General features: G+C 46.7%; 2 protein-coding genes across 7 annotated transcripts in view; both read right to left on the reverse strand.

Moving 5' to 3' along the window:
• The window catches only part of SPRYD3 (SPRY domain containing 3), a 99,264-nt gene that overhangs the window by 73,907 nt on the left and 10,113 nt on the right, over nt 1–15,244 (reverse strand). The gene's annotated exons all lie outside the window — the stretch shown is intronic.
• CSAD (cysteine sulfinic acid decarboxylase) overlaps nt 10,704–15,244 on the reverse strand; it is a 32,380-nt gene continuing 27,839 nt past the window's right edge. For all 6 annotated transcript variants that reach the window (XM_050748892.1, XM_050748887.1, XM_050748888.1 and 3 more), the window contains 7 exons: nt 14,134–14,250; nt 13,988–14,052; nt 13,626–13,707; nt 12,984–13,183; nt 12,743–12,794; nt 12,498–12,587; nt 10,704–11,561 (listed from right to left, as the gene is read on the reverse strand). In XM_050748892.1, coding sequence (XP_050604849.1) covers nt 11,388–11,561; nt 12,498–12,587; nt 12,743–12,794; nt 12,984–13,183; nt 13,626–13,707; nt 13,988–14,052; nt 14,134–14,250 — 780 coding nt within the window. In that variant the 3' untranslated portion in view covers nt 10,704–11,387. The remainder of the gene's footprint in view (nt 11,562–12,497; nt 12,588–12,742; nt 12,795–12,983; nt 13,184–13,625; nt 13,708–13,987; nt 14,053–14,133; nt 14,251–15,244) is intronic.

Here is a 15,244-nt window from a genome sequence, read left to right on the forward strand (position 1 = left end):
CTCAGGAAGCTGAGATGGAAGAACTACCTGAGCCCAGGAGTTTGAGACCAGCCTGGGAGACAGAGTGAGACCCCATCTCAAAAAAAAAAAAAAGGAAAGAAAAGAAACAGATTTTTTTTTTTAACTGCTTCTTATGGAACAGGGCTACCTCATAGGCAGTATCCCCAAAACAAATTTCTTTCTTTTTTTTTTTTTGAAACAGGATCTCACGCTGTCACCTATGCTGAAGTGCAATGATGTGATCTCAGCTCACTGCAACCTCTGTTTCCTGGGCTCAAGTGATTCTCCAGCCTCAGCCTCCTGTGTTGCTGGGATTACAGGTATAAGCCACCAAAGCCTGACTAATTATATATATATATACATAATTTTTTTTTTTTTTTTTTTGTAGAGATGACGTTTTCCCATATTGCCCAGGCTGGTCTCAAACTACTGAGCTCAAAGCAATCCACCCATCTCAGCCTCCCAAAGTTCTGGGATAACAGGCATGAGCCACCGTTCCGGGCTGCCAAAACAAATTTCTTAACAGACAAAAACTACCAAAGTTTACTCAAGAAGAAATAGTCCTAAATAGCCATTATCTTTTTTTTTTTTTTTTTTTTTTTTTCTTTGAGACAGAGTCTCGCCTTTTGGCCAGACTGGAGTGCAATGGCGCGATCTTGGCTCACTGCAAGCTCCACCTCCCGGGTTCATGCCATTCTCCTGCCTCAGCCTCCCTAGTAGCAGGGACTACAAGCGCCCGCCACCACGCCCAGCTAATTTTTTTATTTTTTAGTACCATGTTAGGCAGGAAGGTCTCGATCTCCTGACGTCGTGATCCGTCTGCCTCAGCCTCCCAAAGTGCTGCGATTACAGGCGTGAGCCACCGCGCCCGGCCCTGAATAGCCATAATCTATTAAAGAAATTGAATTTGTAATTTAAAATCTTCCCCTAGAGAAAATCTCAGTGTCAATACTTGCTGTACATAATCCTCAAGTCTATTTACCCTGGTAGATGGGAACAGCACCCAAACCACCTCCATTTGACATTAAAAAACACTTCAACTCCTGAGCTAACTTAAAAATGTATGTTGTTATAAGAAAAGCTAAAAATAACATGCTACAAATTAAGAAAGTGTGCGAGCTAATTATGTTGGCACTGGAGAATTTGCTAAAAGTGAACTCCAGGAATATTTTCAAAAGTGGGTCATCAGACTGACTGGACCCTGTAATATGTAGAAACTGGATCTGAAGAGCTGTCAAAGTTGCCTAGAAAAGAAAATACAGAATGATTGCATTTGTTGGGATGAAATAAAGAAATGTTAGCTGGACCTGGTAGCATTCACCTATAGTCCTAGAGCTACCTGGGAGTCTGAGGTGGGAGGATTGCTTGAGCCCAGGAGTTGGAGGCAGCAGTGGGCTATGATTGCGTCACTGCACTCCAGCCAGGGTAACAAAGCAAGACCCTTTCTCTAAAAAAAAGCAAAAAAACCAAAAATAAAAACAAAAAGGCGGAGGGGTGTTATGACACAGAGTTTCGCTCTTGTTGCCCAGGCTGGACAATGGCATGATCTCGGCTCACCGCAACTTCTACCGTCTGGGTTCAAGCGATTCTCCTGCCTCAGCCTCCTGAGTAGCTGGGATTACAGGCATTTGCCACCACGCCTGGCTAATTTTGTATTTTTAGTAGAGATGGGGTTTCGCCATGTTCGTCAGGCTGATCTTGAACACTCGACCTCAGGTGATCCACCTACCTCTGCCTCCCAAAGGGCTGTGATTACAGGCGTGAGCCACCGCACCTGGCCTAAAAGTGGTGTTTTTTGGGGTGTTTTGTCTTGATTTGTTTTGTTTTGCCACCCAGGCTGGAGCACAGTGGTACGATCTAGGCTAATTTTTGTATTTATGGTAGAGACGGGGTTTTACCATGTTGACCAGGCTGGTCTCGAACTCCTGGCTTCAAGTGATCCACCCATTTCGGCCTCCCAAAGTGCTGCGATTACAGGCGTGAGCCACCTCGGGCTCCCAAAGTGCTGCAATTACGGACGTGAGCCACCTCGCCTGGTGGTTTATACAAACAAATCATTTTCCTCTTTGAAATAAAATACATCTTTTGCTTAAGAAACAGACACTTTTGTGACCTTGTCAAGAACCTTAGCTTTGTGCAGCCTCAGCTGCCTTACTTGTAAACTACGCGTTGAAAAGTTGCCTAAAGGCCAATATTATCCCAGAGAAGTACTTGTGCCGGCCTGTCAACTCCACAGGCCATAATTCTATGAAACTTGTAATGCTAATGCTAAATCAGGGGTGAAAAATGAAAATCATTGTGAAAACACTGCCATCTTTATACAAAACCCAACCTCCAGCCCGGTGCGGTGGCTCACACCTGAAATCCCAGCACTTTGGGAGGCTGAGGTGGGCGGGTCATCTGAGGTCAGGAGTTCGACACCAGCCTGACCAACATGGAGAAACCCCGTCTCTACTAAAAATACAAAATTAGCCAGGCGTGGTGGCACATGCCTGTAATCCCAGCTACTCAGAAAGGCTGAGGCAGGAGAATCACTTGAACCCGGGAGGCGGAGGTTGCAGTGAACCAAGGACACTGCACTCCAGCCTGGGCAACAACAGTGAAACTCGGTCTCAAAAAACAAACAAACAAACAAAAAACCCAACCTCCAAGTTCCTCCACTTAACATTTTAAAACTCTAGAAAGGAGGGTGGGTCAGCTGGGCACAGTGGCTCATGCCTGTAATCCCAGCATTTTGGGAGGCTGAGGCGGGCAGATCACGAGGTCAGAACCATGCTGGCTAACACAGTGAAACCCCATCTCTACTAAAAATACAAAAAATTAGCCGGGCATGGTGGCACATGCCTGTAGTCCCAGCTACTTGGGAGGCTGAGGCAAGAGAATCGCTTGAACCCAGGAGGCAGAAGTTGTAGTGAGCCAAGATCGCGCCACTGCACTCCAGCCTGGGCAACAGAGCGAGACTCCTTAAAAAAAAAAAAAAGAAAGGAAGGGTGGATCAATCAGGCACCGCAGCTCTGTGCCTCATCCCCCTCCCCATCCCTCTGTTATCAGCCACTCTCCTTGCGGCTCCTCTTCGAGTCCCAGGGAAACATCACTTCCTCCTTTTTAGGCTATGGCCCATCATTTCCCTTAGCATAGCTAAGATGGGTTGGGAGATCCAAAAGGATGTTAGTTTAAATTTTAAGAGTACTGAACATACTCAGTAGCAATGAACACATCTGGTGCCTAGATTGTGTTTTCTAAATACTGTTCTCTGCTAAAAGGAATCAGAGCTTTCTGAAGACCTGGTTGATCTCAAGACTGGGGCAGACAAGGAGAAAGATTAGCCTGAAACATTTTTGTTGTGCCAGGAAATAAGGCAGTGCTGGGAAAAAAAAAAGTAATGTTGGCTGGGTGCGGTGGCTCACACCTGTAATGCCTGCACTTTGGGAGGCCAAGGTGGTTGGATCACTTAAGGTCAGGAGTTTGAGACCAGCCTGGCCAACATGGTGAAGCCCCATCTGTACTAAAAAATACAAAAATTGGCCAGGTGCGGTGTCTCACACCTGTAATCCCAGCACTTTGGGAGGCCGAGGCAGGCGGATCATGAGGTCAGGAGATGGAGACCATCCTGGCTAACACGGTGAAACCCCATCTCTACTGAAAATATGAAAACAAAAAATTAGCCAGGTGTGGTGGTGGGCGCCTGTAGTCCCAGCTACTCGGGAGGCTGAGGCAGGAGAATGGCATGAACCCAGGAGGTGGAGCTTGCAGTGAGCCGAGATTGTGCCACTGCACTCCAGCCTGGGCGACAGAGTGAGACCCCGTCTCAAAAACAAACAAACAAGCAAAAAAAAAAAAAAAAAATTAGCCAGGCGTGGTGGCGGGTACCTGTAATCCCAGCTACTCAGGAGGCTGAGGCAGGAGAACTGTTTGAACCCAGAAGGCAGAGGTTGCAGTGAGCCAAGATCGCGCCACTGCATGTCAGCCTAAGTGACAGAGCTAGACTGTGTCTCAAAAAAAGTAATAATAATAATGTCAAAAGACATGGAAGTGCCAGGTGACTCATGCCTGTAGTCACAGCACTTTGGGAGGCCAAGGTGGCAGGATCACTTAAGGCCAGGAGTTGGAGACTGGCCTGGGCAACATCATGAGATCCTGTCTTCACACACACACACACACACACACACACACACACACACACACAAATTTTTTAAAAGACATGGAAGCCAGATTAAAGGGGCTCCCTCTGGTCAAAACTGGAATAATTTGAGCATTAAAATAAGAACTGAAATTAATTATAATCTATTGAATAAAACCAGAGTCCATATTGATAATACACATGAATCAAAAAGGAGCGAGGAGGGCTCTTTTTTATAGTCTAACGCCAAATGATAAAAACAGAGGGAATGCTGGAGTTAGAAAATCACCATTGTGCAACAATTATGATAAAAATTGGCCAGGGGCTGGGTGCAGTGGCTCACACCTGTAATCCCAGCACTTTGGGAGGCCGAGGTGGGTGGATGACTTGAGGTCAAGAGTTCGAGACCAGCCTGGCCAACATGGTGAAACCCCATCTCTACTAAAAATTAAAAAAAAAAAAAAATAGCCGGGCATGGTGGTGCACGCCCTCAGTCCCAGCTACTTCGGAGGCTGAAGCAGTAGAATCACTTGAGCCCGGGAGGCGGAGCTTACAGTGAGCCGAGACTGCGCCACTGCACTGCAGCCTGGGTGACAGAGTGAGACTCTATCTCAATAAACAAACAAACAAATACATAAATAGTTGGCTAGAGCAAAATCATGAATGGATACTGATGCAGGGCAGGCAAGTCCCATAGTAGGGCTTAGCCCATGAGGGTCTGTGGCTTCACCCAGGAAAGAGGGCAAGCTGGTGGTAGGGTAGAAGAAAACAGCCTTATTGAAGTGACAGTGTTACAGCTCTGTGACTGCTCTGCAGAGCAGGGCTACCCCATCAGCAGTGTGCTGAGAGTAGCAGCTTAGGGCAGCTCTGCAGTCATATTCACACCTACTTTTAATTACACGTAGATTAAGGAGTGGTTTATGCAGAAATTTCTAGGGAATTAGTAACTTTTGGGTCATCGGGTCGTTACCATGGGAAAGGGTGGTAACTCCTAGGTGTTGTTGCCATGGCAATGGTAAACTGACATGGCACACTTGGGGGTGTGTGTCTTATGGAAAGCTGCTTCTGCCCCATTCCTGTTTTAGCTAATCTTCAATTTGGTCCAGTGCCCAAGCCCTGCCTCTGGAATCGAGTCCCGCTTCCTACCTCAATGCTAAATCTAGGTGGGGAAAGCTGAACTGGGCAGGGTTATTTGCATGATCTCAAAGCGTCTCCCTACAGATTATTTACAAATTGTTACAAGTTCGCAAGTTACAAAATAGTAACTATATATCATGGAGAAACCAGACAACATCATTAGCAAGTTCGACCTTGATTAAATTAACATCACCAGTAAGGAGCAGGTAGACATTGTAGGGCTTGGGTTGGGCTTTCCCTTAAAAGAACACAACACAATTTATGTCGTATTTCAGGTCAGATGCATAACTTAAACCCGGTCATGAGCAAACATCAGGAAAACACAAATTGATGAACATTCTATACAATAGCTGGCCCATATTTTTTTTTTAATGTCAGTGTCATTAATGACAAAGACAGGCTGAGGAAGTATTTTAGATCAAAGGAGACAAACAGCAATGACAACAAAATGCAATCCATGCTGGGGAACTGGGCCTTGTGCTGGAGGGGGAAGTGCTACCAAGGATGTTATTGGGACAGTTGACAATGGTGGAATATGAACTTTATAATGTCAATGTTAAATTTCCTGTATTTGATCATTGTACCATAATATATATTTTGTTAATTTTAGAGACAGGGTCTTGCTCTGTTGCCCAGGATGGAGTGCAGTGGCTCAATCATAGCTCCCTGCAGCTTCAAACTCCTAGGCTCAAGCAATCCTCCCACCTCAGCCTCCCGAGTAGCTGGGACTATAGGAGCATGCCACCATGCTGGGCTAACTTATTTTTTATGTTTTTATAGAAATAGGGTCTTGCTGTGTTGTCCAGGCTGATTTTGAACTCCTGGAGTCAAGGGATACTCCCACCTCAGCCTCTCAAAGCGCTGGGATTGCAAGTGTGAGCCACCTTGCCTAGCCTTTTTTTTTTGAGACAGAGTCTCACTCTGTCGCCCAGGCTGGAGTGCAGTGGCGTGATCTCGGCTCACTGCAACCTCCACCTCCAGGGTTTAAGGGATTCTCCTGCCTCAGCCTCCCAAGTACCTGGGATTACAGGAATATGCCACTACATCCGGCTAAACCTGTACCATGATTATTTAAGAGAATATTCTTGCTATTGAGAAATAGGCATTATAGTATTAAGAGATAAAGGGTCATAATATATGCACTGACTCTCAAATGACTCAGAAAAAAATGAGTATAATGCATTTAGAGAGAGAATGACAAAGCAAATTTGTCAAAATGTGAGAAATGGATAAATCTGGGTAAAGAGTATATGGGAGGTATCTGTAACTAAGAATAATTACAAGAATGCAACTTTTCTATAAGTTTGAAATTATTTCAAAATAAAAAGATGTTGACTATAGTCCTCTGCTGTACCAGCTGAGCTATTGAAGGATGCTATAAAAAAGGTTTTTAAAAGGCACATAAACAGAAGAGAAAGAGCCAAATGAGGACTAGGGTGTATAAGGACAGTTCCAAGTGTCCAGTCAAATTCTGACTTTAGCTTGTTCTCTTTTATCTACTTTTTTTTTTTTTTGACAGAGTTTCGCACTTGTTACCCAGACTGGGTTGCAATGGTGCGATCTTGGTTCACCACAACCTCCAACTCCCAGGTTCAAGCGATTCTCCTACCTCAGCCTCCTGAGTAGCTGGGATTTATCTACTTTCTTAAAAGGGCTCTTACTCTCAACCTCAGAGAGCTGCTATGACATCATAGGTACCCCACCCAGCTTCTTACCTTCCCAGGTCCTGGCCTTCCACCCTGTGAAGGGCACCATCTTCCTTCCCCAGGCAAGGGGAGGCTGGTCCCTAGGTGCTAGAGACTAGGATACTTTGATGCCTTTGCTCTTACCGAAACCAAAATCAAAACCAAACGACAACAAAAAATAATTCTAACATTGCAACCCACTCAGGCGTTTCCAATGCCTTTATTTTCCTATTTGAGGGAAATATCATTTCCCCAGACCAAGGGCAAGATGGGTGACTAAACCTGGGAATGGCCTCAACCTTCCTGCAAGCAGTAGATCCACAGCACATGGTTAATAATTTATGCTATTAAGGTTAGGCTACTAAGGCTATTTTTTTTTTTTTTTTTTTGAGACGGAGTCTTGCTCTGTCACCCAGGCTGGAGTGCAGTGGCCGGATCTCAGCTCACTGCAAGCTCCGCCTCCCGGGTTTACGCCATTCTCCTGCCTCAGCCTCCCGAGTAGCTGGGACTACAGGCGCCCGCCACCGCGCCCGGCTAGTTTTTTGTATTTTTAGTAGAGACGGGGTTTCACCGTGTTAGCCAGGATGGTCTCGATCTCCTGACCTCGTGATCCGCCCGTCTCGGCCTCCCAAAGTGCTGGGATTACAGGCTTGAGCCACCGCGCCCGGCCTACTAAGGCTATTAAGGTGTACAGTCCTAACGGACACACCTATGAATTAGATACACCTGTCAACAGAAGCTGGTCAGATCCATAGTTAAGAACCAGAGCAAGATGGTCTGAGTTTAGTTTCTGACTCCACCACTTACAAGTTGTGTGAACGGTTGGGTGCAGCAGCTCTGCCGGGAATCCTGGCCCTTGGAAGGTTGAGGCTGGAGAGTTGCTTTGAGCCCAGGAGTTTGAGACCAGCCTGGGCAACATAGCCAGACCCTGTCTCAATTTTATTTTAGTTTTTAAAAAGTTGTATGACTGAGAGCAAACCAGCTAGTTTCCGAAGCTCATGAACCATTCACTCAACAAAGCAACCACCTCGTAAGCACCAGGCAGTATTTTGGGAGGTAGCAAAATGTAAGCTCTCTGCTCTCAGAGCTTACATTCCAGTTAGATGAGACAGAAACTTTAAAAATAAATAATTAAAATATAGAGTGTAACTTTATTGAATCCAGAGAGTCTGAGGCTGAATTTTGGGAAAGGAGAAAAGAAACATCAGTTTTATAAAGTTGAAAGAAAAAAAAAAAAAAAAAAAACAAGTGATTAACTGATTTTATGTTCTGTTCTTCTGGCCTTCTCTTTAAAATATTTCTCAAATGGAGATGATTCAAGGAATTTGAAGATTTTATTTTTGTTTTTGCTTTCTGGCTTTGCTTCGAGTAAGGCTTTTTTTTTTTCTATATTTGAGACATTTTGCAGATACACAGAATCCTTTAAGAGTAGAGTTTGGAGTTTACATTGAAGGTGTCAAAAATTCTACTATTAGAGGAAATTAAAATACCATTCATAATGAGAATAACAACTTTATAGGCGAATTACTAGCAATTTATGAAAGGCTTTTTTTCTCCAAATGGTCAAAAGAATTGCGTCGGAGATTTGGATGTTCTTTTGCTATGGTTCGTACAGTCTGTATTTGCTCTTCAAATAACTTTGGATGACTTTTACATGGCCACATTACTGTTTCCATAAATGATATTTTTAGGAATTGGAAATAACAAAAAGTTCTGGTAGACTTGCCACTTGTCCTTAATAACTTGTGTAGCTAAATGTCTCTTTCCCAAAAAGTGATTGAGAAACAGTATCAGCTAGGATTTTAAATGTTAAATGGATGGGTTGGGCACGGTGGCTCACGCCTGTAATCCCAGCACTTTGGGAAGCCGAGGCGGATGGATCACTTGAGGTCATGAGTTTGAGACTAGCCTGGCCAACATGGTGAAACCCCATTTCTACTAAAAATACAAAAATTAGCCGGGCATGGTAGCATGCACCTGTAATCCCAGCTACTCGGTAGGCTGAGACCAGAGAATCACTTGAACCCGGGAGGCGGAGGTTGCAGTGAGCAGAGATCATGCCATTGTACTCCAGCTTGGGCAACAAGAGTGAAACTCCGTCTCAAAAAAAAAAAAAAAAGTTGGCTGGGCTCAGTGGCTCACGCCTGTAATCCCAGCACTTTGGGAGGCCGAGGCAGGTGGATCATGAGGTCAGGAGATCGAGACCATCCTGGCTAACACGGTGAAACCCTATCTCTACTAAAAATACAAAAAATTAGCCGGGCATGGCTGCAGGCACCTGTAGTCCCAGCTACTTGGGAGGCTGAGGCAGGAGAATGGCGTGAACCTGGGAGGCGGAGCTTGCAGTGAGCCGAGATTGCGCCACTGCACTCCAGCCTGGGTGACAGAGCGAGACTCTGTCCCCTGCCCAAAAAAAAACGTTAAATGGATGTTTTTATGTAAGACAGTAAGAAAACCACAGGACATGCAGTGGTTTGGTTGCTGGTTAGTTGTCATTATCATTAACTTTTCTATTGTTTAAATTTCAGAAGAAAAATCTTTGTGTGCATGTTAAGATTTTTCGAGATTGATAATTACATAAGGCTCTGGTCTCAAGATCCAATCCGTGTCCATTTTGTTTCAATGTCACCAAAGTAAAATTGATTATAGGGTGATTCTGCTTTTTCTCTCCCATTAAAGGTTTTCAGGGGAAAAAAAATTGTTCCTCTCTTACCATCTTTTTATTTCACTTTTTTGAGATAAATTCTCACGCTGTTACTCAGGCTGGAGTGCTGATGCAATCACAGCTCACTGCAGCCTCAACCCTCTGGGCCCAAGCAATTTTACCACCTCCTCTGAAACAGCTGAGCCCACAGGTGTACACCATCATGTCTGGCTAATTAAAAAAAAAAATTTTTTTTTTAGAGATGGGTCTTGCTATGTTGCCCAGGCTGGTCTTGAACTCCCGGGCTCAAGCGATTCTCCCACCTCAGCCTCACAAAGTGCTAGGATTATAGGCCTGAGCCACCATACCCGGCCATATCTTGTTTAAAAAAAAAAAATAAAGTTCTCCATTATTTGATTGAATGTTTTGTTGTGCTTCGTTTTTTGAGACAGTCTTGCTCTGTTGCCCAGGCTACGGTGCAATGGCGTGATCTCAGCTCACTGTAACCTCCATTTCCTGGGTTCAAGCAATTCTCCCACCTCAGCCTTCCAAGTAGCTGGGATTACAGGCACCCGCCATCATGCCTGGCTAATTTCTGTATTTTTAGTAGAGACAGGGTTTCATGCCTCGGCCTCCCAAAGTGCTGGGATTACAGACGTGAGCCACCGTGCTTGGCTGGTTGAATGTTCATAAATTTCAAAAACATACCAAAAGAATGCACTTGAAATTTTAACTTTATTATTTTCCCATTACAAAAGTAATGCATATTGATTACATAATAAAAGGGAGGGAGCTCAAAACATATAAAGGAGTCTATGCTTTTTTCTTTTGTTTTTTTATTTTTTTTATTTTTAATTTTTAATTTTTAATTTTTTTTTTTTTTTGAGACGGAGTCTCGCTCTGTAGCCCAGGCTGGAGTGCAGTGGCCGGATCTCAGCTCACTGCAAGCTCCGCCTCCCGGGTTCACGCCATTCTCCGGCCTCAGCCTCCCCAGTAGCTGGGACTACAGGCGCCCGCCACCTCGCCCGGCTAGTTTTTTCTTTTGTTTTTTTAAAGGAGTCTGTTTTAAAATTGCCTATTACCCTATTCCAGGGAAAACTATTAACATTTTGCCATATTTCATTTTATCAGTCTTTTCCTATGTATTTTTGAACATAGCTCAAATATTACTGTATATAAAGTCTTATATTCAGCTTTTTCAACATAAATTACATTAAAGTTATTTTTATGTCAATAAAAATTATCTTTGTAAACATAATTTTAATGGCAAAATGACATTCCATCATACAGACATACTATAATTTATTTAAACACTCTCCTAAAATCAAATATTTAGTTAGGAGAAGGAGTTAGTAGGTCAAAGCATATAAACATTGTGCAGATCACTGTGGCCTAGAAAGGCTGTTCTTTTTTCTTTTCTTTTTTTTTTTTTTTTGAGACAGAGTCTCGTTCTGTTGCCCAGCCTGGAGTGCAGGGGTGCGATCTCGGCTCACTGCAACCTCTGCCTCCTGGGTTCAAGCAATTCTGCCTCAGCCTCCCGAGTAGCTGGGATGACAGGCGAATGCCATCATGCTCGGCTAATTTTTGTATATTTAGTAGAGACAGGGTTTCACCTTATTGGCCAGGCTGGTCTCGAACTCCTGACCTCAAGTGATCCACCCGCCTCGGCCTCCCAAAATGCTGGGATTACAGGCATGAGCCACCGTGCCCGGCCTCAAAGGCTGTTCTTGAGAGCACAGGGAGGAAATGCAGCGACTCTGCGGGTGAGGGGTGGTATCAAGGCTGGCAGCAAGGAGAAGGCTCACAGGTCCTGGCCTAGTCGCTCCAGCTCGTTGAGGAGGAAGTCCATATCAGCACAGGTCAGCGCAGGGTTGGCCACAACCACACGGAAGAAGTTACCCCGGGTTCCGTGGGGCTGGTAGCCAATCATCATGGAGCCCTCCTTCACCATGCGCTCCTTGAGCACGGGGGCCACCTGTGGGAGGGTAGAGAGAGATTCCAGTTGCAGCCTGGGGTCGGCTGACAGGTAGGCTGGCTTCTTGTCCTGCCAGGCTTTCAGAGGTGCTTTCCCCTCCCACCCAGCCACCTTCTAGGGGTAGCATACATTGGTCAGACCTTGACCTTGGCCTCAGTTTACCTTTTCTGTCATATCTAACCTGCTTGGCCTTCTCTATCTTCTGCTTTTCTCCCCATTTCTCCCATCTCCAACAAATCTGTCATGTGGGCCATTTTCTGCCAAATCTTGACTTTCTCTTGATTCCTAACACTGCTTTAGTCTAACTTCAAGCCTTGGTCATCTAAGGCTTAGTCAACACCTTCTTCTCCCCTCTCTTAATTCCTGTAATATTTTTGATAATATTAATCTGTGCCCTGTGATCTAGCAAGTAATTTACAAAATTGCCTTGAACACATTGCTTCCAAATAGTAACTCTTGTTTTATAATAACAACTCCATCAGGGCAAGAACATTTGTCCTTTGGGATCATCTGCAGCACCTAGTACTACTCTATCTTTAGGGACCAGGATATAACACAGCTCCTTGCCTCCAGGTGGCACTTCTAGACTGGCCTTCCCGGGTTGCTCTGTCCCCAGCACGGGTGATAAAGCTCTTCCATGATCTTTCTGCCTCATATCTGTCCTGGGCCTGAGTTCCCAGCCCAATTGCCAGCACAGGGCTCTGTGTACTGCACACTGGTAACTTCTCTGACTTCTCCTGTAACACCCCTCGCTTCTTCTTACTTACCAGAAACATACCTTCCTCCCCATCCCCAACCCTACCCCTACCCAAAAGACAGCGTCCGTGCCTCAGAGCAAGAGACCAGCAAGGGGACCTGCCATGCCACTCCCAGCCAGCAGGGGGCAGAAGCGCATCAGGTCCCTAAGGGGAAAGCAGAGCGGCAGAGCACGCCTACCTTGGACAGCCTCTCGTGGTAATCTGGACTGTCCTGCTTCCCTCGCAGGCTGGGGGGTACGAACCAGAAACACACATTGACGAACTCAGGCTGAGAGGAATGACAAAGAGGAAGGTGTATGCTGAGGAACGGGGACCGTTTTCCCTCTCCCTGCCCTTTTTCCTCCACTAGGGCTTTAGTTGGGGTTAGGGAGCTGCAAAAGAGCTGGGCGGGGGCAGGTGCCACAAAAGAGAAGGGGGTCCTACCTCCATGACTAGCTCCAACCCTTCCCGCTTCTTTATTTCCTCTACCAGGTACCTGTGAACAGTGAGAAACCATATGCGGGGAGGAAAAGCAGAGATCCAGAGACAAAAGAGGCCTACTTAGAATGAGCCACAGAGAGACCGAGAGAAAAATAATCCCGGGGAGCAGGAAAGGGGAAGGGGCAGTGACCCAGGAGAGGGGAACAGGGACGACCCCCCACACACCCCCACTCCACCCGCCTACCGGGCAAGGGCAAAGGCCTGGTCGATGCGCCGTTCCAGCCCTTGATCGCCCTGTGCCTTCCACATGAGCCACAGCTTCAGACAGTCCACACGGCGGCCACACTGCACTACCTTGTCTCCCGTGTCCAGAGCCACATCGTAGAACTTGTCCTGCTGGAAAAGGTAGCTGGCCTGGGACCCATGGCAGCGCTTGAGCAGGTTCTGTGTAGGGGTGAGGAGATTGTCAGACCCTACCCTCTCCACCGAGGCTTTCCTCCAGGGCTGCACTGTGGGGGTCTTAGCTCAGGATACCCTTTTCTTTCCCTGGAACCAGGCGGCACTGCTGGGATGGCTGCCTGCTGGCTCCAACCTTCTTTGGGTTTCCTCTCAGTACCCAGGGTTCTTCCTAAACTCTGATGGCAACTTCAAGCTAGAAACTCCAGGATACCTCTGACTCCAACTTCAAACTGGAACCTTTTCCCTTTGAAAACAGGACCCTGGGGGAGTGAAGGAGCCTAATACAGGATAGGATGGTAGCAGATATGCAGCTTCAGAAGGGATGGTAAGGAGAATAGAGAAAGGCCTGAACTTTATCTAAGGTAGGATAGAGAAGGCAGAGCTCCAGAGACAGGTGGGGCTGGTGCAGGGGCAGGGGCAGACCCACCGAGGTATCCTGGAGAAGAAGTGCAGAGCATTGCAGGCCTGCGGCGAGGAGCTTGTGGGGATTCCAGGCCACAGAGTCAGCCCTGGATGGGGTGGAGCAAAGGCAGGTCAGTGGCTCCTCCTCCAGCTGCCCAACCAGAGCCCCTCCTCCTTTTCCAGGACCCCAGTAAAGGTGCTTTGGTCTCACCCTCACCCCGGCATCAGGAAGAATTGCCATGTCTGACCTCCCAGCTCCAATCAATCCTCTCCAGTCCCCCTCCCCTCAGCCTCCTTCCCCAGCCATGTTAAACTCCCTAGTCCATGATGATTCTCTGGACCAATGGTTTGAAGGGTGGGATTTGGGAAGAAGGGGACTGTATGCACCTCTGGATCCCATCCAGGAGATGCCTGTGTGTCTGTGACAGCAGGACGCTCCCACCCCAGGCAGCCTGTGGAGCAGGAGGAACAACGTGGGCCTTGGCCTTGGCTCAGCCCACCCCACCGCACCCCCAAGCCCAAGTCCCACTCACATCCACATGCAGCCAGAGCCCATGACGCTGGCACACATCAGCAATTGCCTCCAGGGGGTCAAAGGCCCCTAGCACAGTGGTGCCAGAGGTGGCACTGACCAGGAACGGCACAGCACCCTGTTGCCAAAATGTAGAGGGAGAAAGATGTAAAGTCATCTCAAAAGCAACTCAGAGCCTGGTGCTGGGCCCAGCTCTAAGCTCTTTGCATGCCTAAAATGGCCCATTTCAACCTCACAACAATGTGTTACTGTCCTTTTTAATGTGCAGTCAGGGACACTGAGATTCAAAGATCCAAGCAGAAGCTCCAGAGATGGACTTTGAACCTAGGTTTTTATTTCCAAAGCTCATACTCTCAAAAAACTTGAATGTTTTACTGGCAGATCCAATGCTACTGAAAAAGGCATAGTGGCTCACACCTATAATCTCGACACTTTGGGAGGCCAAGGCAGGATTGCCTGAGGCCAGAAGTTCAAGACCAGCCTGGGCAACACAGCAAGACCCCACCTCTAAAAAAAAAATTTTTTTTTAATTAGTCAAGTGTAGTGGCGCATACCTATAGTCCCAGCTACTCAGGAGGCTGAGATGGCAGGATTGCTTCAGCCCAGAAGTTTGAGGTTACAGTGAGCTATGATTGTGCCACTGCACTCCAGCCTGGGCAACAGAATGAAACTCTGTCTCAAAAAATATAAACAAACAGGCCAGGCACAGTAGCTCAGGCCTGTAATCCCAGCACTTTGGGAGGTGGAAGCCGAGGCAGAGGCATGAGAATCGCTTGAACCCGGGAGGCAGAGGTTGCACTGAGCCAAGATCGCGCCATTGTACTCCAGCTTGGGCAAAAGATCACGATTCTGTCTTAAATAAATAGGCTGGGCGCGGTGGTTCACACCTGTAATCCCAGAGCTTTGGGAGGCTGAGGCAGGTGGATCATGAGGTCAGGAGTTTAAGACCAGCCTGGCCAACATCTCTACTAAAACTACAAAAATTAGCCAGGCGCAGTGGCAGGTGCCTGTAATCCCAGCTACTCAGGAGGCTGAGGCAGGAGAATCACTTGAACCCGGGCAGCAGAGGTTGCAGTGAGCCGAGATTGTGCCATTGCACTCCAGCCTGGGTA

This window comes from Macaca thibetana, chromosome 11 (assembly GCF_024542745.1).
Source record: "Macaca thibetana thibetana isolate TM-01 chromosome 11, ASM2454274v1, whole genome shotgun sequence".
In the NCBI taxonomy this organism is placed as follows: domain Eukaryota; kingdom Metazoa; phylum Chordata; class Mammalia; order Primates; family Cercopithecidae; genus Macaca; species Macaca thibetana.